Below are 25171 nucleotides of genomic sequence, written 5' to 3' on the forward strand. Positions count from 1 at the left end.
AAGAAACAAATGATCATGGGGAAAAAAGAGGCAAAGCAAGAAGCAGACTCTTAACTATAGAGAACACACTGATGATCACTGGAGGGGAGGTGGGTAGGGGGATAAATTAAATAGATAATGGGGATTAAGGAGTACACTACTTGTGATGAGCACCCGGTGTTGTATATAAGTGCTGAATCACTGAATTTTACACCCGAAACTAATATTATCCTGTATGTTAACTAACTGGAATTTAAATAAAAACTAAAAAGACCTAAGGGGGGGGGGGAAAGAAGGCAGTGAAAAATCACATTCAAATACAGGAAAGAAAATAATGAACTGTCAAGGCAAAAACACTATATCCAGAAAAATTATGTTCCAAATATTAAGATGAAATAAAAACAATCTCAGATAAACAAGGGCTGAGAGACTCACTGACAGCAAAGTGCCTTATGAGAAATACTAAAGTAAGTCCATCAGGTATTAATTCAAACCCACAGGAAAAAATGAAGAGAACTGGATATGAGCAACACGTGGGTTAATATGAAAGACTATAAGTACATTATTTCCCATTTCTCTTAAGTTATTTAAAAGGCAATTGATTACATAGAGAGCAATAAATAAGACACTATTGTTGGGTAATGATTCGTGGAGATGTAATCCGTGTGAACAGAATGGGGTAGAGAATAGAAATATGTTAGAACAAATTTTCTATAATTCACAAAAATTAAGTTAAAATATAGCTAAGTTAGAGTGTGATAACCAGATGCATAATAATACAATCCCTACAGTCACCACTGAAAAAGGACACACTAAAAATATTGGAGAAAATTGAATGGTACACTAAAATACACATTTAAAATATAGGCGGTAGTAAAAGAGGATCAGAGGAACAAAATACACAAAAGAAACAGACAACAAATAGCAAACAACCAATTTAAATATTTATTTTTTTATTTAGAGAGAGATGGAAGGACAAGCAGGAGGGGTAGAGGAGGAAGGTTTATAGGGGTGCCTGGGAAGCACAGTCGGTTAAGCATCGGACTCTTGATTTTGGCTCAGGTCATGATTTCAGGGTCCTGGGATCCAGCCCCAGTTGGGCTCCATGCTCAGCAGGGAGTCTGCTTGAGATTCTCTCTCTCTCTCTCTCTCTCTCCTTCTGCCCCTCTCCCTACACATGCTATTTCTCTCAAATAAATAAATAAAATCTTTTAAAAAAAGTAAGTGTTACAGAGAGAAAACGAGACACTTAATAATGATAATGGGGTCAATACGTTAGGAAGCTGTAACAATTAATTATATATGCATATACATCTAAAGACAGAACTTCAAAATACACAAAGCAAAAACTGACAGGATTTAAAGAATAGGCAACTAAACAGTAAAACTTGAATATTTCAATAATCTACTCTCAATAATTGATAGAATAAATAGAAAGTCACTGTGGCTATAGATGAGTATACAACAGTATCAACCCATTCAACCTTACGGACATACACAGAATGTTTCACCCAATTAACCATAGAAAAACCACTGAAGCACATATGGAACATTCAAACAGACCATATAATAGACGATAACATAAAGGTTAATAAATTTAAGAGGATTAAATAATTAAATATATGTTCTAGACCACAACAGAATTAAATCGGAAAACGGCAATAAAAGAAATCTGTGAAATTTTCAAGTATTTGGAAGTTAAGCAACCCAGAGGTTCTAAATAACCCAAACGCCAGAGGAAAAAGCATAAGGAAAATTACAAAATACTGTAAAGTAAATGAGAATAACAATATTTGAAAATTTCTGAAATGCAGTTAAAGCAGTGCTTAAGAAAAATTCATAAGCATTAAATGTCTATCTCATAAAACAATAAACCGTCACTTCAATAACCTAAGTTTTCAAAAAAAACCCACACAAAAATCTAAGTTTTCCCTTTAAGAAACCAGAAAAAAAGAAAATGAAACAGAAAGCAAGCAGGAAAAAAATAAAAATTATAGAAACAAATGAAACAGAAAAAAAATCAATAAAACTAAAAGTTGATTTTAAGAATAACTCAGCAACATGACAGCCCTTTAACTTCAAAAAAAGAGAATCCACAAATTACCAAAATCAAGAATTAAGTAAGGAATATTACTATCAAACCTAACAAAATTAAAAAGGATTAAAAGAAAGTATTAAGAACAACTTTGTATACCCCAACAATTTAGACAACTTAGATAAATGGATAACTTTCTAGACACAATTTATTGAAACTGACTAGAAGAGGAACAGAAAATCTGAATAGACCTAAAAACAAATAAGTGACTGAATTATTAATTTAAAAACTTTCTACAAAAAAAGCAGCCTGCCCTTTCCCCACGACTTCAAGGGTAAACTCTATCAAACATTAACAAAATACTGCCATTCCTCCACACACTCTTCAGAAACAGAAGAGGTGGAAAGACTTCCCAAGTTATTCTATAATGCCAGCATTATCCTGTTATGAAAACCAGATAAGAACACTGCCAGAAAACTATAGAATAAAATCTGTCAGGAATATATTTATATACAAAAATCATTAGGGAAAAAAAAAAGCATGGGGCACCTGGGTGGCTGGGTTGGCTGTGTCTGACTCTTGGTTTCAGCTCAGGTCATGATCTCAGGGTCATGAGATTGAGCCCACTGTTGGGCTCTGCGTGGAATCTACTTAAGATTCTCTCTCTCTCTCTCTTTCCCTCTCCCAGTTCTGGCTCACACTCTCTCTCTAGAAAATAAAATCTTAAAAAAAAAAAAAAAAAAAAAAAAGGCAAACTGTCCAGTATCATATGAAGGGATGATACACAAGAAAGCGGGATACATTTCCCAAATCCAAGATTAATCATTTAATCACTTAATTAAGTTAAATTAAGTAATACACCACATTAATAGTATAAAGTGAAACACACACACAACCAGTATCTCAATGGATTCATAAAAGCATGTGAAAAAATCCAAACAATTTCACAGTAAAAAGTCTCAATAAACTGAGAATAAAATGGATCTTTCTTAACCTGATGGACATCTGTGAAAAATCCACAGCTACCATAATATTTAGTGATGACAGTCTAATAGCTTGCTTTCTAGATTTGGGAACAATGCAAGGATATGTGCTCTCATTGATTCTATGTAGCACTGTACTGGAGATTTAGCCAATGTACTAAAGTAAAAACACAAATTAATGACATCCAGATTGGAAAGAAAGAAGTAAAACAGTCTTTATTCACATATGGCATGGTTCATAGAAACTAGAAAGGTATATAGAAATTTTCAGAGAATCCACACTAAAAGCAACTAGAATAAACAAGTTCAATGAGATCTCAGGATAAGAGGGAAACATACAAAATTATATTTTTATATGAAAATAAGAACATAATTCCATTCACAGTAAGTTCAAATAAATAAAATACATTTCAAAAACGTAACTAAGGACATGTAGGGCATGTAAGACACTTATATCTGCAAAATACTACTGAATAAAATTGAAGAAATAAAAGGAGAGACATTCTATAATCATAGATTGAAGGTCTCAATATTCTCAAGATGGCAAATATCACAATATTTATAAATTAAATGCAATCCCTATCAAAGTCTCTTCAAACTAATGCTCAAATTTGCATAAGGATGCAAAGAACCTAAAATAGACAAAATAATTTCAAAGAAAAAAAGACAGTTAGATGACTTATATTACATAATTTTAAAGACAATATAACACACCACAGTAATCAACATCGTGTGCTACGTGCACAAAGACAGCATACAGATCAATGGAATAGAACTGAGAGTTCAGGGGGAAAAAAAACACCTTAGACTTATGGTTGGTTGAATTTTCAGCAAAGGTGCCAAGACAATTCCGTAAGGACTGTGTTCTGAACAAATAATGCTGGGAAAATTAAATATCCACATACAATAAAATGAACTTAAGACTCTTAACTCTTATCTCACACCATATATAAAAAAAAACACATCAGGGCGCCTGGGTGGCTCAGTTGGTTAAGCGACTGCCTTCGGCTCAGGTCATGATCCTGCAGTCTCAGGATTGAGACCCGCGTCGGGCTCCCTGCTCAGCAGGGAGTCTGCTTCTCCCTCTGACCCTTCCCCCTCTCATGCTCTCTCTCTCTATCTCATTCTCTCTCTCAAATAAATAAATAAAATCTTTAAAAAAAAAAAAAAAACATCAAAATGGACCACATACCAAATCATAAGAGCTAAGACTAAGACACCAAAAGGACAATGAACAAAGAAAATTGATAAAGAGGATTTTATCAAATTCTAAAATTTATGTTTCAAAATTTACTATCAAGAAAATGCAAATGCAAACTATGGAAACAGCGCAAGTGTCTATCAACCGATTACTGAATAAAGAAGATGTAGTATACATACACCATGGAATATTATTGTCATAAAACAAGTATGGAATCTTGCCATATGCAATGACATAAAAGGAGCTAGAGAGTATTATGCTAATCAAAGTAAGTCAGTCAGAAAGACAAATACCATATGACTTCACTCATATGTGGAATTTAAGAAACAAAACAAAGGAGTATAGGGGAAAAAAAGAGAGAGAGAGAGGGAAACCAAGAAAGAGACTCTTAACTATAGAGAACAAACTGATGGTTCCCAGAGGGAAGGTGGGTGGGTGAAAGATGGCGATGGGGATGAAGGCGATGGGGATGAAGGTCTTGCTGTGCAGACCACTGAGCACTGCATGAAGTGTTGAATCACTACACTGTACACCTGAAACTAATATTACACTGCATGTTTACTAACTGGAATTTAAATAAAAACTTTAAAAAAGGAAAATGCAAATAAAAGCCCCAACCTACAGGAAAATATTAACAAATAATATATCTGAAAAAGGACATGCATCTAGAACATTTTAGAACACTCACAACTCAAAAATAAGATAAAAAATGGACCAATAATTTAAATACATATTTTATAAGCAAATATATTAAGTACATGAAAAAATAGTCAATATCATTAGTCATTACAGAAATGCAAATGCAACTGACTCCCCAATAAAGTACCACATACTCTCTTAGAACAGCAAAAATACCAAGTGCTTGCAGAGATACTGAAAATAAAACCCTAACACGTTAATAGTGGAATGTAAAATGGTACAATCACTTCTGAAGTGTTTGGCCATTATCTGAAATGTTCAACAAAAACTTACCCTAAAATCCAGTAATTCCACTCCAAAGTGGAATCCATTTGTTATCCATGATAAATTTTAACATTTGTCCATATAACATGTACCCAAGTTTTCATATCAGCATTAATCATAATAGTTAAAAACTGGTAACAATGCAAATGAATATCAACCGCTGAATTAATAAACAAAGTGTGGTATGATCACAGAATAAATGTTACTCCGCAATACAAACTACTGCCACAGGCTACATCGAGAATGAACTTTAAAAATATACTAAGTGAAAAAAATCCCAAGTACCCTGAATACACTGATACGTAAGTATATAAGGTACTAAAGAAGATGCAAAAGACCACATATTGTATGATTCCATTATATTAAGTGTCCAGAAAAGGCAAATTTATAAAGGGAGAGATCACTGGTGCTCAGCGCTGGAGCATGTGGAATGGGAATTAATTGCAAAATGGACATAAAGGAACTGTGAGGTGATAGAAATGCTCTAAAACCGCGTTGTGGTGATGGTTGCCTATCTTTATAAATTTACTAAAAATCACTGAACTGTACTCATACAATGAGTAAATGTCATGAATGTAAATTATACTTCAAAAAAGGTGTTTAAAGATGTAAGGACAGTAGTAGAGAAGAAAACAGCCTAGCCCAATGTGCCAGTGGGTAAGCAGAGCTACTACTAAGTCCATTTACTTTCCACTCTCCGTCTGGCATACTTTGGCCACTAAAGATCGCTTCTGATGTTCTTCTGTTGACCATCAGAGATCACTGAATCCCCATTTCCTAAGATAACTTGACTTTATTTCTTCCTTGCAACCTGAGAAAATATGATTTACAGAAAGGAAAAGTCCATATTCACTAAACACTAAGAAAAAGTTAAGGAAGACTTTTAAAAATCCTCTTACTTTTCGATAGAAGTGATTCAAAACATGTTAAGCCTGTGTGAAACGTGCAGGATAATATAATAAAAGAAAAAAAAACAGTGCTGAAAATTTTGTCAGGAATTATCTTCCTTGTATATCATGAATATAATCATTTTACATAATGGAAATTTTATATGTCTGTATATATTTATCACACAAAACAGAAAGAATAAACAAACACTGGGAAGAAATACAAAACTAAATTGTTAATAGTAATTATCACCGAAGTAATTTTTTTCATCTGTATATTCTTACTTTAAAAATTTCTTTTAATGAAGACATTATGCTAAGTGAGATAAGTCAGAGAGAGGAAGACAAATACTATATATCACTTGCATATGCAATCTAAACAAGTGAACTCACAGAAACCAGGGGCTGGGGTTGGGGGAAATGGGGAGATTTTGTTAAAGGTTACAAACTTACAACTAGAAAATGAAGAAGTTCTGGACGCCTAATGCACAACTTCGTGATTATGGTCAATAATATTGTATTATATACTTCAAAGCTGCTAAGAGACTAGGTATTAAATGTTTTCACCGCAAAAGAGAAATGATAATTATGTGACCTACAGAAGTGTTAGTTGACACCATGATGGTAATCATACTGCAATATATAAAGGTAGCAAAATCAACATGTTATATACCTTAAATTACACAATGCTACACGTCACTTATATCCCAATTTTTAAAAATTCCTTTAATGAGAATATGTTACCTTGGTATCATTTAAAAAACACATGTTTATGATCTTAAGGCAATCTAAATTATATACTTTATTTTAAAGGAAAAATATGACATACTGGATCTGCCACATTGGTTTTGTTTTTAAAATAAGTTTGCATGTGTGTGTGGCGGGGAGGGGAGGTTGTTGGGAAATACAAAACTGATTGACAGGGAATAAATTAAGTAAGGTTCATTCTCAAGCCTTTAAAAGTCACAGAACCCATAGCAAAATATATGATGTAGCAGGATGGATGTGAGCTATTGAGAAAATAATAATGTATATAACAATTATATTAACTACATTTAGGCATTTCAACAGCTTAACTTCAATTGTAATACATATATGATGACCTCTAAGAGATTAATTTAAACAGCAGCAACATCAAGAACAAATCTTAAGCTCTTTTCTGAGCTGCTTTTCCCCAAGGTATCTCATTTACATATGGATTAAGAACTAAAGTCACAGACACTGAGTAAACTGGAAAAAAGAAAACTATTATAATAGTACAGCATCACCTTTCAGAACAAGTGGAAATTATACTTACCAAAGATATTAAAAAATTGAAAATGGAACAATAAATATAAACCAGCAAGATGAAAAAAAAAAATTACATGGAAAAATAGCCTTCCTGTTTTTCATAGATGCTCAACAATTTTAACATCAGTTTCTATGAAAATTCACTAAATCCAACAATAGCAAAGTTTTAATTTATAAATGATCTCAATATTCCATTTCTGTCAAAATATTTTATTGAAGTTGCAGGCAATCTTTCAAAGAAGAAAAAACAAACCTCTGCTAGGCACAGTGTGGAAACCCATCTGCGCAAAGGTGTGAGCTGGATGTAGCAAATTACATCTGCAAGCCTCACTGCAAAATGCCTGCTAAGGAAACTCAAGATGTTGATCTTGACCCAAACACCCTATACAGACTGGATCTGACTATATTAGAGATCATCTCTCCCTTTCCATGGCAACTGAAATCAGATGACAGTTCAACAAACGGTTCCTCATTTTGAATTTTAGAAGTAAAGAATAAGCCTGAAATTTATAAGAACCCTTCTTGTTCATCCTATTACTCATTTTGTAATTTTTTTTCACTTTTTTTCAAGTCATAATGATGAAGAATTCTTTTTCAATTATTTATGAACTTGAAGACAAGTCAGAAGCTGACCTTATTTTTAAAGGTTTTTTTTTGCTCCTTATAGTAACCAAAAACTATTTACTGAACAACATACTCTACAATTAGTGAGCCCTATTTTGTGCGATTCATTGTGTAGGTGATAGGAATAACACTGTAAACAAGACAGATATGCTTCTTGCCCTTTCACCCTAGCAGGGAAATCAGGGTACTGAATAAAGATAACTAAAATTGGGATAGGAGTATTAAGAGTGATGAGTCAAAAGCAGTAAGAGCACAGAACAGAAGGACCTGGCAAGTGAAGTACAAGGAAACCTAAAAAATGAGAAGAAAGGCTAGAGAAGAGATCAGGAAGGAGGCAATCACATGGGTAGCATCTGCTAAAGCCCTGCAATAGGACAGAGATGTCCTTGTTCAAAGAACACAGAAAATGATACTAAGGCTGGTGTTGGGCAGTAGCTAGCAATGGGCAGAGTGGCCCTACTCTTCTCTACAGAAGCTATGAATTTCCTTTCTAAATCGCAGGGTGGTATGATTCACAACACACACACAAACACTGCAGTATATTAAAGTATTTCCATCAAAATAAAAGGTCTGAAGCACAAAACCTTGGTTACATAGGAAACTCTATTCTTTGTTGTTCCTTCCATCATAAATTTAAATAACTGGTTTCAATATATTACAGTTTTAACAGAAATCTAAAACTCACAATGATAACCAAGCAACACCAAAGACAAAGAGCAAGAAAAAAATTTAACAGGTGTTATGAGGACAAGAAAATAAAAAGAGAAAACTTTAACTGAAAATATGGTGTTCATAACCACCAGAGTCAAACAGTGAGATTAATCTCAAAATTTTAACTAAAACTCAAAGTTGCTTTCTATAATGCAATATATAAAGAATGAGTCAGTAAGTTCCATTTTGTTTAAATTATCCTGACTTGATTTCTGTTCCTTGCAACCTAAGAATATCTAGGCATATATACATCTGGATACCATCCTCTCTCCTGTCTTTCTCAAATAACTTAAAAAAAAAATACTGTAGATTTGTTATATCAATTCTTCATGAGACAGTTCAAGATGGTGACATAGGAAGACCCTGAACTCACCTCCTTCCATGGACACAATAACTTAAAACTATATATGGCATCATTTTCCTCTAAAAAGGACCTGAGACCTAGGGGCACCTGGGTGGCTCAGTCGTTAAGCATCTGCCTTCGGCTCAGGTCATGATCCCAGGGTCCTGGGATCGAGCCCCGCATCGGGCTCCCTGCTCGGCGGGAAGCCTGCTTCTCTCTCTCCCACTCCCCCTGCTTGTGTTCCCTCTCTCACTGTGTCTCTCTGTCAAATAAATAAATAAAATCTTAAAAAAAAAAAAAAAAAAGGACCTGAGACCTAGATGAGCAGCACCTCCACACGAAAGACAAAAGAGAAACATGTAGAAGGGTGGAAGAGGCAGACATCGCCTTCCCCCAAAACCACCCAGATGAGGCACAAGTGGGAGGGATCCTACAAATACAGAACACTCCCTGGATAAGTTAAGGGATTGTGCCCGACATTCGTAATCCTGACCTTGGGGGCAGGCACAGTAAAGACAAGGTCTAAAATGTCTAGTTTTTAATATCAACAAAGATTAAGACCAGGTGAATCATAGTACTTTAGGAAACCAAGATCTGTTTTTAAAGGGCTTGCCCCCCAAACTATTTGCCCTGTGATCCATCACAAAAGCAAGAAATAAAAAGCACCTAGACCAGAAGAGAGGATGACCCATTTACTCATGTTAAAGTGGCTACCAGAGAGATAGGAATCTGCAAGGAAGATAGATAGATAGATAGATAGATAGATAGATAGATAGATAGATAGATAGACAGACAGACAGATAGACAGACAGATAGATAGATTTAAAAGATTTTAAAAAGGAATCTGCAAGGATTTTAACAGTGAATGGAAGTGCTGTCAACAGTCATTTTTGCAATCTCATCCAACCTTGTTGGTGAAGGAGCCAACAAGTATCATTTTAGGTGGACCCCTTTTAGGCTTCTGGAACCAGATTCAGGACTCGATCCCTCGACCCTGAGATCATGACCTGAGCTGAAATCAAGTATGAGAAGACTAACAGACTGAGCCACACAGGCACTCCTTTTACCATTTTAATTAGAATGTGTCTTGGTGTGGGTGGGCATGGGTGGGCATGGTCTGCCTACCACTCACCATGAACAGGCTGGGTAAGCTTCCTGCCCTGCTCACTCCCATATAGCACCCAAGGAGTAAAAAAAAGCCAGATTAATGCCCCAAGGCACCCCAAGCCACACAATCCACCAAAAGAGCAAGCCACAACCAGGATAGGCAAGCAGCTGGAAGCCCACTCTCCCCATGCAGTAGCCAAGATACAACAGGCCAGGTGAGTACCCGGAGCCCTACCTTTCACACATAGCAGCTGCAGCCCTATGAAAGCCAATGGATGAACAGCCCACAGGAGGGATGCCCACAGCATGCCTAGCTCTGGTAGCCACAGGAGATAAGGCTTCTGGGCCACACAAAACAGCTCCTACACAAGATTATTGCTTCAAGGCTGAGGAAGGTAGCCATTTCACCTAATATATACAGACAGAGAAACAAGCAAAATGAGTAGACAGAGGAATATATTCCAAACCAAAAAACAAGGCAAGTCTGCAGAAAAAGGAGAGAAATGGAGAGACACAACCTATCAGATAGTGTTCAAAATAATGGTCATAAAGATGCTCACCTATCTAAGCAATGGAGGAGCACAACAATAACTTCAACAAAGAAAAATAAGAAAACACGAAATAGATATTAAAACTGAACTTATAAGTACACTGAGGAGTTCAATAGCAGAATGGATGAAACAGAAGGATGATCAGTGAGTTGGAAAACAAAGGAATAGAAAACACAAAGACAAAGCATAAAAATAAAAAAAAAGAACTAAAATAAGTGAGGATACCTTAAGGGACCTCTGGGACAACATCAAAAGGAATAACATTCTCATTATCCAGGTCCCAGAAGGAGAAGAGAGAGAAAAGTCAAGAAAAATTATTTGAAGAAATAATGGCTAAAAACATCCATAATCTGGGGAAGGAAACAGACATCCAGGTCCAGGAAGATCAGAGGCCCAAATAAGCCCAAAGACAAACCCCAAGACACATTCTAATTAAAATGGTAAAAGATAGGGACACCTGTGTGGCTCAGTCAGTTGGGCGTTCGATGCTTGATTTCAGCTCAGGTCATGATCTCAGGGTCAAGAGATCGAGCCCCGCATCTGGCTCTGCTCTTGGCAGGGAGGCTACTGGAAATACTCGCTCTCCCTCTCCCTGCTCATACTCTCTCTCTCAAATATTTTTAAAATAATAAAATAAAATGGTAAAAGGTAAACAGAAAATCTTAAAAGTAGCAAGAGAAAAGCAACATATTACATAGAGGGAAAACCCCATAAGACAATTAGCAGATATTTTGGCAGAAACTTTACAGGCCATAAAAGAGTAGCATGACATATTCAAAGCACTAAAAGGAAAAAAATGGCCAACCAAGAATTCTCTACCCAGATGTTATCACTCAGAGAGATTAAGAATTTTCCAGAAAAGCAAAAGCTAAAGGAGTTCATCACTAAACAGCCTTATAAGAAATGTTTAAAAGACTACTCTAAACTAAAAATAAAATGTACTATTTAATAAGAAAACACACAAAAGTAAAAATCTTGCTAGAAAAGGTAAATAAATAATAAAAGTAGTGGAAATACCACTTACATACCAAGTAGGAAGAGTAAAATACGTTAAGTAAAAATATAATAATTAAGTTCAGGGATACATAAAATAAAAAGATGTAAAATGTATCATCAAAAATATGAAACATAAGCTGGGGAAAGTAAAAATATAAAGCGTTGGAATGTGTTCAAAATTAAGTTACTATCAACTTCAAAAAGACTGCTATATACATAAAAGGATATATGTAAACCTCATCATAACCACAAAGAAAAAACTTACAGTAAATGCACAAAAGAAAAAAAGAAGTAAATCTAAATATAATACTAAAGAAAACAATCAAAGCATAAGAAAGAGAGGAAGAAAAGGAATGGAGAGGAACTACAAAAACAGCCAGGAAACAATAAATGAAATGGCAATAAGTATATACCTATAAATAGTTACTTTAAATTTAAATGAACTCCCCAGTCAAAAGATATAGAATGGCTGAATGATTTAAAAAACAAAACCCATATATAAGTTGCCTACAAGAGACTCACTTCAAATCTAAAGACACACACACAGACTCAAAGTGAGAGGACAGAAAAGGATATTCCATGCAATGGTAATGAAAAGAAAGCTGGGTTAGCAATACTTATGTCAGACAAAGTAGACTTTAAAACAAAGGAGAGCATTACATAGTGATGAAAGAGTCAATCCAACAAGAGAATGTAACATTTATCAACATTTACACACCCAATATAAAAACACCTAAATACACAAAAAATACTAACAGAAGTAAAGACAGAAATAGATAGTAGTATAATAATAGTAGAAGACTTTAATACTCTACTTGCATCAGTGAAAAGATAACCCAGACAGAGAATGAGCAAGGCAACATTGACCTTAAAGGATCAGATGGACTAAAGAGATATATACAAAACATTCCATTCTGAAGCAGAAGCAGCACTTCTTTTCAAGTGCACATGAAACATTCTCCAGGACAGATCACATGTTAGGCTACAAAGCAAGTCTCAATAAATTCAAGAAGACTGAAATCACATCAAGTATCTTTTCCAACCACAAAGGTATGAAACTAGAAATCAATTACAAGAAAAAATATGGATCAAGCACAAACACATGGAGACTAAACAACATGTTATTAGACAACCAAGGAGTCAATGAAGAAATCAAAGAGGACAGCAAAAAAATCTTTTTTTTTTTTTTAAAGATTTTATTTATTTATTTGAGAGAGAGAGTGAGAGAGAGAGCGCAAGAGGGGGTAGGGTCAGAGGGAGAAGCAGACTCCCCGCCGAGCAGGGAGCCCGATGTGGGACTCAATCCCGGGACTCCGGGATCATGACCTGAGCCGAAGGCAGTCGCTTAACCAACTGAGCCACCCAGGCACCCAGCAAAAAATATCTTAAGAAAAAATGAAAACAGTAGCACAAATTTCCAAAATCTTTGGGATGCAACAATTCTGCTTCTGTATTTATCTGAAGGAAATAAAAACACTAATTCTAAAAGATCTATGTACCTCTTTGTTATTCACAACATTATTTACAATAGCCAAAGTATATAAGTGTTCATCGATAGATGAACCTAAGTGTTCATTGATAGATGAATTGATAAAGAAAATGTGCTATACACATAAAATGGAATATTACCGAGCCATGAAAAAGAAGGATATTGTGCCATTTGCAACATCATGGTTGGACCTAGAGGGTATTATGCTAAATAAAGTCATGGGGATATAATGTACAGCATCATCAATGATACTGTAATAACTCTGGTGACAGATGGTAGCTAGACCTTTCGTAGTGATCTCTTTTAATATATAAAAATATCAAATCAACATCATACATCTGAAACATTATATTATATGTCAAGTACATTTCAATAAAGAAATTCTTCATTTTCTGTTTAGTCCTTAAGCCACCATAATCTGAACTGCATTAATACCAGTCCTCTTAAAATACTGTGATAAGAGAAATCAATCACCTAAAACTGTCAAATCACTTTCAAATCCTTTAGCCCTTATCTTTTTTTTTTATTATGCTATGTTAATCACCATACATCATTAGTTTTTGATGTAGTGTTCCATGATTCATTGTTTGCGTATAATACCCAGTGCTCCATTCAGTACGTGCCCTCACTAATACCCATCACCAGGCTAACCCATCCTCCCACCCCCTTCCCCTCTAGAACCCTCAGTTTGTTTCTCAGAGTCCATCGTCTCTCATGGTTCGTCTCCCACTCCAATTCCCCTGCCTTCATTTTTCCCTTCCTGCTATCTTCTTCTTTTTTTCTTTTTTTAACATATAATGTATTATTTGTTTCAGAGGTACAGGTCTATGATTCAACAGTCTTACACAATTCACAGTGCTCACCATAGCACATACCCACCCCAGTGTCTATCACCCAGCCACCCCATCCCTCCCACCCCCCACCACTCCAGCAACCCTCAGTTTGTTTCCTGAGATTAAGAATTCCTCATATCAGTGAGATCATATGATACCTGTCTTTCTCTGATTGACTTATTTCGCTTAGCATAATACCCTCCAGTTCCATCCACGTCGTTGCAAATGGCAAGCGTTCATTCCTTTTGATGGCTACATAATATTCCACTGTATATATATATAGCTTATTGAGCACTTCTGCCATATTAAAAATGATTTAATCATTTGTCCTCCATGATAGTACTGTATCCTGGTTTTTCCTTACTTTTTAAGATTCTCTCTCTCCCTCTCCCTTTGCCCCCCTGCCCCTCTAAAAAAAGAAGAAAAAAATAAGGGACAAACTATTTGAATCTTAAAAAATTATTTCAGAGTTAAAACAAAAAAAGGGGGGGAAGTACTCCCTGGCTCATTTTGTGATGCTAGAAAATCCTTCATAGGATATATAATAGCTGTTGTGATAATAAAGAACTCCTAATAACCAAAAGCAAGTATCAAAGAATGGATATATCCAATATGCTAGAGAAAGAATCCTTGCATCAAGACAAACAGCACACAAGAAGAGCTCTAAAGAAATTCCTTTTAATGGTTAGAATTCTATGATTTTATGATAATGGTATTCATATTATTAAGTACCAACATTCATTTTTGGCAGTAAAATCATTCCTACTTCTGATAAACCTAAGAAAACTACATATCAATGGAAATTCCAATACAGAGAAAGGGAGAGAGAAATCAGTATCAAGTCAAGTCAAAAACTGTGCAGACTGAATCTGCTTTTCAGTAATAGTATGTGTAGAATCTGAATGATATCAGCATTCATATACTTACACCCTAGTAATATGAACAAGGTGCGGAACTGTTTAGCACTGTAAAAAATTTGAACCCTGTTATTAAAATATAGAGTCACATTATTTACTTTGTGACTCAAAACTTTTCCAGGTTCACATATTGTTTGAGATGAATAGGTCAAAGGTCAAAAAGGTATGAATTTGCAACTGAAAACTTTGCATTATCAGAAATAAAGAATTTCTAAAGAGTCATGTTTCAAATCAACACACAACTATCTACTTTAACAAATGAGAAATCTAGAAATATATTATACTTGATGTAAATAGTATATTCATTTTATTATATATTTCTTTTAATAAATCAAGTAGCTTAAATTAAGATCTACTTATCATTCTTAGTTCAGCATAATGCAAACATCCAAAACCAATGGTCTTCTCAATGTGTCTATGCTTCGCCATTTTAGTGATGATTCTGTATTGCATATGATCTTTTGTAGTCTCCATTTTTTATACATACATGAATATGATTAAAAGGTGTGGATATCAATAAACGGCATCACTTAGTTTATATACTTTGTACACCTTTCTTTTTGGATCCACTTTGTAGATCACTTAGTCCATTTTCATGTGATCTTTTGCCAAGAAGACTGAGTTACATAAGCACTGGCATATTAAAAAAACAAAGCTAAAATATTATTATAAAACATAACAACCATAGGAAGAATTTTTTTTAAATGTACCTTCTTCAAGGATGGGTCGTGGAATGACAAATGGAATCTCCTGCAGAGGTTCCATATACTTGTGGCCCGCACTAATAATCTTTATTTGAGGCAAACAGAGGACAAGCATTCCTGGCATGCTGGTTTGTCCATGGTACCAACTTCTTACTGTTCCAGGAATGTCACCAGATACAATTGTACTTGGGGAAGGTAGGCTATCATTTGGAACAAACACACAACAAGACTGTACTTCAAGCTAGGGAGAAAAAAAAAAAAGCAAAATTAAAATATTGGGAACATACTAAATAAGGGAGCAAACATACCCTTAAATACCTAATACCTTTACAAATAAATGGGCAAACTAAAAAAAGAAATGGGCCATACTTATGGCTTTATGGGTTACATTTACTAAAGAACACAATAAACACTTAAAAAGATGTTTCTTGCTACAAATTTGATCAAGAAGGCACAGTGACATGGGATGAAAACATATCTGCTTTTCCACAGTTCTTTCCAAGAAACAGGACTGAACTAGAAAATGTGTTGGCAAAAAAAAAGGTGAGAAAATCCTCCTTCTTTTGCAGTTCATTAGATTTTGTTAACACCAGCTAAGGCCTTAGAACCAACTAGCATTATATTGTACTCACTTAAAACACACACACATACATACATACACACACACACATACACACACAGAGCTATTTCTATGTGAATTTGGCCTTTTTTTTTTTTTTACTTTACAGATTAAAATATAAGAAAAAATGTTCAAAATGTTCAGATTATATCTCTAGACAAACATTAAAATGTGTCACATACTTTCTTTTTTTATATATATGTATCCCAAGATTCAAGTGTGTATCACATTTTATATATAAAGATATATGGTAATGAAAATTGAGAGGACTTAAAAATCAGAGCAATATTCCTTGCTTTTATCATACCTCAAATTATATTTAAACTTTGATTTCATGTGCAATTTTTATGCTTTCTTATCCCCAGTGTGGTGACTTAGGTTGCCAGGCCCTTAGAGAGTTAAAATAAGACTAAGCAAGCCCAAATCAAAAATTAAATTCATCATGAGTTCTTAATTCAAAAGCAATGTAAGTTAAAGTCTACTAGTCTTGGTTGGTTCTTACAAAGTAATATTTTGTAACCTGGTTCACAAATTGCCCAAACAGCCTAGCATACTTGAATTATTCTTAAGAAAATATAAAATGTTATTTTTCTATAAAATATTTGGCATACAAAAATGTTATCTGAAGGTGTAATAAAACCTAAAATTTGTTTGATAAACCCTTGGATATTCTAGCAAATGAAGAGACTGTATTTTATAACAGATAACTAAGAATACAGTAATATACCTTTCCTTGGGGTTAATATAGTCCTCAGTGAGAGCATGATATGTAACAGGTCTGGAATTCCTTGATATGATAAAAAATTTGCCAGCCTTATAAATAAGCTAACTTACTCATCTTTGCTTCAACATTTCTGTGCATGGAATACACTGATGAATTCAGTGAAGAAAAATATAAGTAAAATTTTGCAAAAATAAATACAGTGGTTCATGAAGTAGGACCTCATTTCTTAGTTCTAGAATTTTATCTTGCAACTTACATGTGTATATGTTAAGTAGTTCATTAAGATTACAACATTTTTTATTCTGAAATATAAGTATACATTGTCTCAGATGCATTACATTTATCTTTTTAAATATTTAACATAATTATCAGTGTTGCAGTGTACAAGGTAATACGGTGTACGGAGAACACATTCTCCCATATTAATTTGGTTATAGTGTCAAACTAAAAAGAGTATTTAACACTTCATGTAGGTATTGAAGCTATGTTAAAAAATGTTTTCAACAATGTGAGGTAATTAGTATAATATGCCACATTATACAAATATATACATGCATATCCTCTGAAATAAATTTAAGTTATGCCAAGATTTCCAAAACCACAATATATTCCAAAATTCCACTAATTCAAAAATAGATTATTTCATCAAACTTAGCCTGAGATACACAACTCTGAAAAATAAACTTTCTAAAATATGTTGTTACGGAGATTCTCTAAATGATAAGAACCAAAACATACACATAATCCAAATTGCTTAAACTTATTATAATGTTAATCTATTATATATACTATAGCTATCACATAAATCTTTTTACACTTTTAAAATAACTGTAAAACTGTATGTCTAAAATTGTGGTTTTAATGTAAAATGTTGAGTGATTTATATAAGTGAATATAAATCTGCAGCAGTAAATTTTGCATTAATGTAAGGATCTGACAATCCAAGGGAAAGAAAATGAAGTAATCTGCCAGTAAGAAGTCCTCAAACCGGGGGTCAGATCATGTTCATGGAAACCATCTGGTTGGGACCCTCTGAGCCACACCAAACACAAATGATCTTTTAAAAAAATATCCTATTCATTAATGCATCACAGCTGCACTGAGTGTTACTTCATTTTTCCATGGCAACATCCTTTCTGTTTCAAGGATCTTATTTCAGTTTTGGTAGCAACGTGTTCTTTCGCCAATATTGAACACATTCATGTGTTAAAGTGAAGGGATTATTACAAATTCTTGAAGTAGAAACACCTCTATTTTGATTCCTATTAGGTCAAGGGCTACATATCTAAGTATGATACACTGAGAATAAACCAATAAGGTAGAAATTATTTGGTATTCTTATTTTAATAAATGAAATGACTGTCATGCATTTTATGGAAGTTCCAGGTTTATGTGCCATTTGAAAAGATGTATGCCTTTGGATACCCCCAACCCATCTCCCACATGTAAGGTTTAGTAAACTTAGATTCTTCTAATTTGTGTTCTATATAACTATGATCACAACTTAATTAAAAAGAAGAGACTAAGATAGGTTTCATTTACACATTAATCTGAACACTTTAATTAGCGACTGTCTATTGTATAGAACTCTTTATAAATGCTTTAAAATGTTGTACCATATTTTCTGTACTTTTAAATAACATTCCTATTTCCTATTACCAAATAACATGTTTTCCTTCCTTTAAAACTGAAACTTTAGTGATGATTGTATTTTGTAAAATTTCTAAAGAATGAAATGTTCCCTCTATGAATTTTATTCTTCAGAAAACAGTTCCAAATAAATACAAATACAAAGGAACATTCCAGGTTATATTTTCATTCACTTTTTCTTTTATTCATGCATTCTTTAAAACCTCACATGAACTGAAAGTCAGGAATACAGAGACAAAAGACATAATCCCAGCACTTAAAAAACTTGAAACAAGAGGGTTTTATTTATTTTTATTTTTCAAAGATTTTATTTATTTATTTGACAGAGAGACAGCGAGAGAGGGAACACAAGCAGGGGGAGTGGGAGAGGGAGAAGCAGGCTTCCCGCTGAGTAGGGAGCCCGATGCGGGGCTTGATCCCAGGACCCTGGGATCATGACCTGAGCCGAAGGCAGACGCTTAACGACTAAGCCACCCGGGTTTTAAAATACTAATAGCCTTACAGAGTTTTCACTGGAGCATATAAGGTCTGTAATGTCAGATACTTTGCCTATTTTGTTTATAGTCTCAGTACATAGTACAGTGTCTAGCATGTACTAGGTACTAAGTAATTATTAAATAAGTAAAAACAATTATTTTTATTAGCATCAAATATGGATATTAATTAAAATAATTGTGTAGTGCATGTTGTTCATCATTTCATTCTACAGAGACAACCTAGTAGAGTAATTCATAAAACTGACATGTCAGCTAGATGGGTTCAACTCCAGCTGTGGAACCTCTGACAAGCTGTTTAATCTCTCTATGACTTCAGTTTCCTCATCTGTAACTTTATATCAGCTCTGATATAAAGATGCAATGTATTAACTCTCACCTGAAGGTTTGCTAAATAAAATAAAGTCAATGAACATACACTGATTATCTCTTGTATGTCAGATCCATATATTAGCTCTCGTGGATTCATAAGAGATGTTCACAGTCTCTTTATTTAAAAAGACTTATGCTTATAATATAACTATTTATGTATATAGAGACCACCAAAATATGCAGTATTCCATTTGCACTATAACAAATATATTAACTATTGCCCAAATCACAGTTTTTGTATTGTATAAATTCTTAATACACTATGAAAGTATTTGGGGTGTCATCATATATAGTGGAAATCTAAATATACCCAGTTTAGGGCTTTAAGTTAAAAACCTCAAAAGTGAACCTTAGTTGTCTTCTTTTCCAGATTGTTACAAATCCACATTTTCCCATAAATATCTGCCAAGAGAAAACATGAAAAAATGCCTATATTTGAATTCCAGACTTCCTCCTTCTAACAAACTACCATGCAACTGTGGTCACTTTCTCAATGCCTATAAATAAAAATATGAACCTTGCAAAATGTTAAGCATTAAATGTAAAAAATTACTTTTACAATTAAGGTGGTTGGTAGTTGATCTGTCTAGCCTCAAATGCTTACCTTTGTTTAATCATGGAGATAGGCCAGGAAGTTCACTGGATAGGAGAACAAGTGTATCATGCAATATGATTACTGCATCACTGATCACATTCTATATGTAACTTCTTGGGAGAGAGAGAATTCAATTGGTCTAGCCCAACTAGCTTATGGGACCTGAGACACTTTGACACATCAAAATTAAGGAATGTAGGAAGTAGCTCTCTAAAGGAATAACAGATCATTATTAGCAAAAGAAGGAGACCAAGACTTGGTATGGGAAAAAAGTGTCCACTCTATTATACAGTCCACTCAGAAATCTTTAGAAATGACAAAAAAAGCACCAAGAAAATGCCATATAACAGAAACATGATCTTCAACGTAAAAAAAAACGGAGTTTGGCAAAAACTAGGGCAATGTTTTTCTTTATTAGTGAATTCTAGGCCAGAATATTTCTATTTTGTCAACTGCATGTCGTTGCCAATCATGTGCTTCTGGAATAAAATGCAGCTTTTTGAAGTATAATAGATAAGATCTTTGCTGATCAGCCGATAGAGAAAAATTGCAAAGAACCGAGTTTATGCTAATCTTTCGAGAAAAAGGCCCCCAAACCAAGTTCACATTTAAAAAAATTTGTTCAAGGGGCGCCTGGGTGGCTCAGTCATTAAGCGTCTGCCTCCAGCTCAGGTCATGATCCCAGGGTCCTGGGATCGAGCCCCGCATCAGGATCCCTGCTCTGTGGGGAGCCTGCTTCTCCCTCTCCCACTCCCTCTTCTTGTGTTCCCTCTCTTGCTATGTCTCTGTCAAATAAATAAATAAAATCTTTAAAAAAAATTGTTCAAAACTACATAAAGTACTATAACATAATCCATTAAGGTGAAATGTGGAAGTTACTTTTCCCACTGAAAAACAAATAGGTTACAGTGAATATTGTTTATGTCTAAATGCAAGATATGTCTAGCGTAAGTAAAAGAGAACATGGGCTTAGCAAATATCAACTTTGGCTGCAAAATCAATTTTCCAGAATTTCTGATTCCAAACACATTTACTTGCTCAAACTTCCACTAAAAGAATAATCCTTTGATGGTTTCAAGTATGATGTTCTGTTTTATCTGATGACAACTTCAGGGTTTTCTGTTTTATATTTTGGTTCATAAAACATCTTGGAAAATGGCACCACTATTTTAAAAACTCAGAATTTTAGGGCCTAGATTTTAATCATTTAATCAGAATCAAGTTTTATCTTTAAACCTTTCCAGAACACATTAGACATGTGGAAATGTCTAAATATACAGCATGCATAATACAGAGCTGGGACTAGGAATGAGGCAAGCAAGTGCCTTCATATACAAAATAACCTATACAAGATATAATGGTGCCTTCATATACAAAATAACCTATACAAAGATATACTCCTGTAATTACATGTTAATTCATACCAAATAAGTTTAGTCAAATGAGGAAGATCAGTCTAAACTGCACCCATAAAAATGGTTAACATAGCAAATTTTATGTTAAGTGTATCTTACCACAATTAAAAATTTTTAAAAGAAGAAAATGAGGAACATCAGTATCTCTACTTAGAACTAATCCATAATAATGTATAAAATTAAGTTTATTGTTGGTGACAAAGCTAATGAAGGCACTGTATCATTATAAACCAAGCAAAAGAACCAAAAGAATCCCACAAGAATGTTAGAACTGGAAATAATCTTAAACATTATGTAACCATTTCATATTGCAGATAAGCAAAGTCAAGTGCATAGTTAAGATTCAGAGTTTGATAGTGCTAAGTACTGGTTCCTTGAAATTCTACATACCCTTGACTTACATGAACTGTCTGACTTTTCCTTCTACATTTCTGATCTCTCTCTCTCACAGCTGGCTTCAAGGACACCTTCTCTTTTACTGTTTACTCTAGACATGGTATCCCCTTGGCTCTTTCAACTTTACATATTTTTTGGGATGATCAATTCTCCTGGTTTTAACCATCTGTAAATGTTTCCCAAAATTCTATCTCTACCGTGAATCTCTTCCTTAACCTCCAAATATGAATATCCTATGGTCTAAGAGAAGACTGGCTATCTCACAGGTATTTCAAAGCAGGCATAAATTAAACTCCCTCTTTGCTCCTAACTCTGAAAAGCTGCTTCTTTTACCATTTCATGGCATCACTCTCCACCCAAAGGCTACAACTGGCCCCTGGAACACCACTTGGACAGCCTTCTTCCTCTCATTCCCCAAAACCAACAGTCACTAGGCCATGCTGATCTTATCTTAAATATCTCAGGGATGACTGTCCAACTCGGCCTATTGTCTAGTGTTTTCTGATTTGTATACTGAACATTTAAAATCTTTTAAATAATGTTTAAGATAAAGGAACAGTAGAATGAATTTTTTTAAGCAACATCTCAAAATTTGTGTATTTTTTATAACTTTATCAAGGAGAACACATAATATGTATTTCATATGATTCTGTTAACATGTAAAGTGTGCCAAGAATTTTCCTCTGTTATAGAAGTGAGATGGTATACACAAGTGTTAAGAGTGAGGTTATTTGGGGAGCCTGGGTGGCTCAGTCATTAAGCGTCTGCCTTCAGCTGAGGTCATGATCCCAGGGTCCTGGGATCAAGCCCTGCATCGGGCTCTCTGCTCGGCGAGAAGCCTGCTTCTCCCTCTCCCACTCCCCCTGCTTGTGTTCCCTCTCTTGCTGTGTCTCTCTCTGTCAAATAAATAAATAAAATCTTTAAAAAAAAAAAAAAGTGAGGTTATTTTTTTACCAATATTAAGTGTTACCAGTGAGATTATTTTTTACCAATATTTAAGGTGCTGAAAATTATAAAGGATTATAGAAATTAAAACCATGCATTTTACCTGTAGTGTGAGACTCTTTACTGCATTCCATACTACTCCAATAAATTCTTTCATTCTCTCTTCAGGACTTCTACAGCCTTCAGAGAGATTCAGCATGGCTTTCACAGGAACTGACAATGGCCGGGATTCTAAGTATAAGAATAGTTAGTTAATACACATGTACTTTACTGTTTCACAAAGATATACAGAAAATATTTCCATGATTATTTCTTTCCTTGCTTAATACCTCTAAATGAATTACAAAATATTATATTAGATCATATTATATTATAGAATTCCTGATTTTTAAAACTATTCAAAAATAAGCAAAACTAATCTGTTAAAAGTCAGGAGCATGTTGGTTACTCTTGTCAGGAATTGGTGACTGGGAGGGGACACTGTAGAGCAATGTTATAATCTAATATTCTATTTACTGAATACATGGATATAGCACTTCACAAAAATTCATTCAGTCATAACCTAACAATTTGCCCATTTCTCAGTATTAATACTGAAATAAAAGCTTTACTTGAAAAAAAGGAAATTCAACAACAAAACATCTGATTATCCAAAATTGATAAGGAACAAGTCTTCCTACATGTGAATTCTCCTGATAACAAAAGCTTATCTATAGACTCTCTCTTAAAAACTGATTTTAAAAGTAACCAAAAGAAGTATGTGATTACATAAAAGGCAGATTTGATGATTAACAAAACGTGATATTCCACTCCATATAGCATGTTATTAAAAATTCTATCTAAATTATAAAAATCAGAGAATCACAATAATTTTAACTTTCAGAAATTACTCTTAATTTAATAATAATTTATAACAATATGTATTATTTCCAAATAGATCCATATATATTTTATACACTATATGTTAATGCAAACATATAATTTGTATGTACCATTTTAGGTACTTTTTAAGTAGCATTAAATAAATAAATCAGATCTTGCTCTTTAAGAATTTGATTAAATTAAGTTTGATGGTCCTAAAATTCTCTCCAAAGTAAATGCTACCATATCACCACTACGTGAACTACAGTTGCTGTATTTCAACTCATTCTTTCCCTATCTTCCCAACTTGGTTTATTCACATTTATATTAGATTAATAATACCTTAAGGGCATGGAGCATAAACCTTTTTTCCTCATACTTATAAACCCAAGTCTACCACATTATGCCTGTTAGAAATTCAAAGAATGTTTATTTAAAAAAGGAGTTTGGGAGAGATCCATGGAGATATTTGGGAGCAGAGCATTCTAGGCAGATAAAACAGTAATGCAGAAGTCCTCAGATGTGCACTTAGGATTTTCTTTTTTTGTTGTTTAAGATTTTATTTATTTATTTGAGAGAGAGCGGTGGGGGGGGGGTGGGTAGAGGGAGAAACAGACTCCCCTCTGAGTGTGGAGTCTGACATGGGACTTGATTCCAAGACCCTGAGATCCTGAGCTGAAGGCAGACACTTAACCAACTGAGCCACCCAGGTGCCCCGCTGTGTACTTAGGATTTTCAAGAAACAGTATAGAAGCAATGATGGCCACAACAAAGTAAAGAGTGACAGAAGTAGGAAATGAAGTCAGAGCTATAAATAAGGACCAATCATACAGAACTTATATAGATCATGGGAAGAAGATTGGCTTTTGCTTTGAAGAAGCTAGGATATGATAATGGATTCTAAATACAGTCATAAAATTATTGGACATATTTTAAAAGAATTTCTCTGGCTACTCTGCAGAAAAATAGCCTACAAGCATTAAAACAGGAAGACAATATGTGAGAGATGGTGGCTGCAGTAAAGGTACTAAGGAGTGATGAAATTCTGTATCCACATAAAAGCTACAGCCAACTGGACTTACTGATGTACTACAAATACATTAAGAGAGAATGGTGAAGAAAGGATGACTCCAAGGTTTTAGGTTGCAGCAGATGAAAGAATGGAGCTGTAGGAGAAACAGAATCGAGAGGGGAAAAAACCTTAGTTTTTTTAGCCCTATCAAGTTAAAATTCCCATTAGTTCAAAAGAAGGTGTCAAGTGAGAAACAGATCAACAACTATAAAGAATGGAAGAAAATATGAACAAACAATTCACAGAAAAATATAATTTGGCCAATAAACTAAGAGTGCTCAAACTTGCCAACAAACAAATAAAAGTTAAGACAAAAATCAGGTATTCTCTTCAATGGTCACACTGGCAAACATTTTAAAGTATCAGTCTGTATGTTTATAAAATCTGTCGTTGAAGCCTCTTGTGAGAATTTTTC

At 34.3% G+C, this 25171-nt stretch overlaps 1 protein-coding gene across 15 annotated transcripts in view; it reads right to left on the reverse strand.

Annotated features, from left to right (window-relative positions):
- VPS13B (vacuolar protein sorting 13 homolog B) overlaps window positions 1–25171 on the reverse strand; it is a 768399-nt gene that overhangs the window by 385435 nt on the left and 357793 nt on the right. For 12 of the 15 annotated variants that reach the window (XM_064588058.1, XM_064588057.1, XM_064588054.1 and 9 more), the window contains 2 exons: window positions 22927–23054; window positions 15620–15854 (listed from right to left, as the gene is read on the reverse strand). In XM_064588058.1, coding sequence (XP_064444128.1) covers window positions 15620–15854; window positions 22927–23054 — 363 coding nt within the window. Of the gene's footprint in view, window positions 1–15619; window positions 15855–19751; window positions 19875–22926; window positions 23055–25171 lie in introns of those variants that run through there. The other 3 variants (XR_010410572.1, XM_064588064.1, XR_010410573.1) reach the window with 3 other exon arrangements.

The sequence above is a fragment of the Mirounga angustirostris genome, unplaced genomic scaffold, assembly GCF_029215605.1.
Source record: "Mirounga angustirostris isolate CCGP_5_RB_7025 unplaced genomic scaffold, mMirAng1.0.hap1 SCAF_4, whole genome shotgun sequence".
Taxonomy (NCBI): domain Eukaryota; kingdom Metazoa; phylum Chordata; class Mammalia; order Carnivora; family Phocidae; genus Mirounga; species Mirounga angustirostris.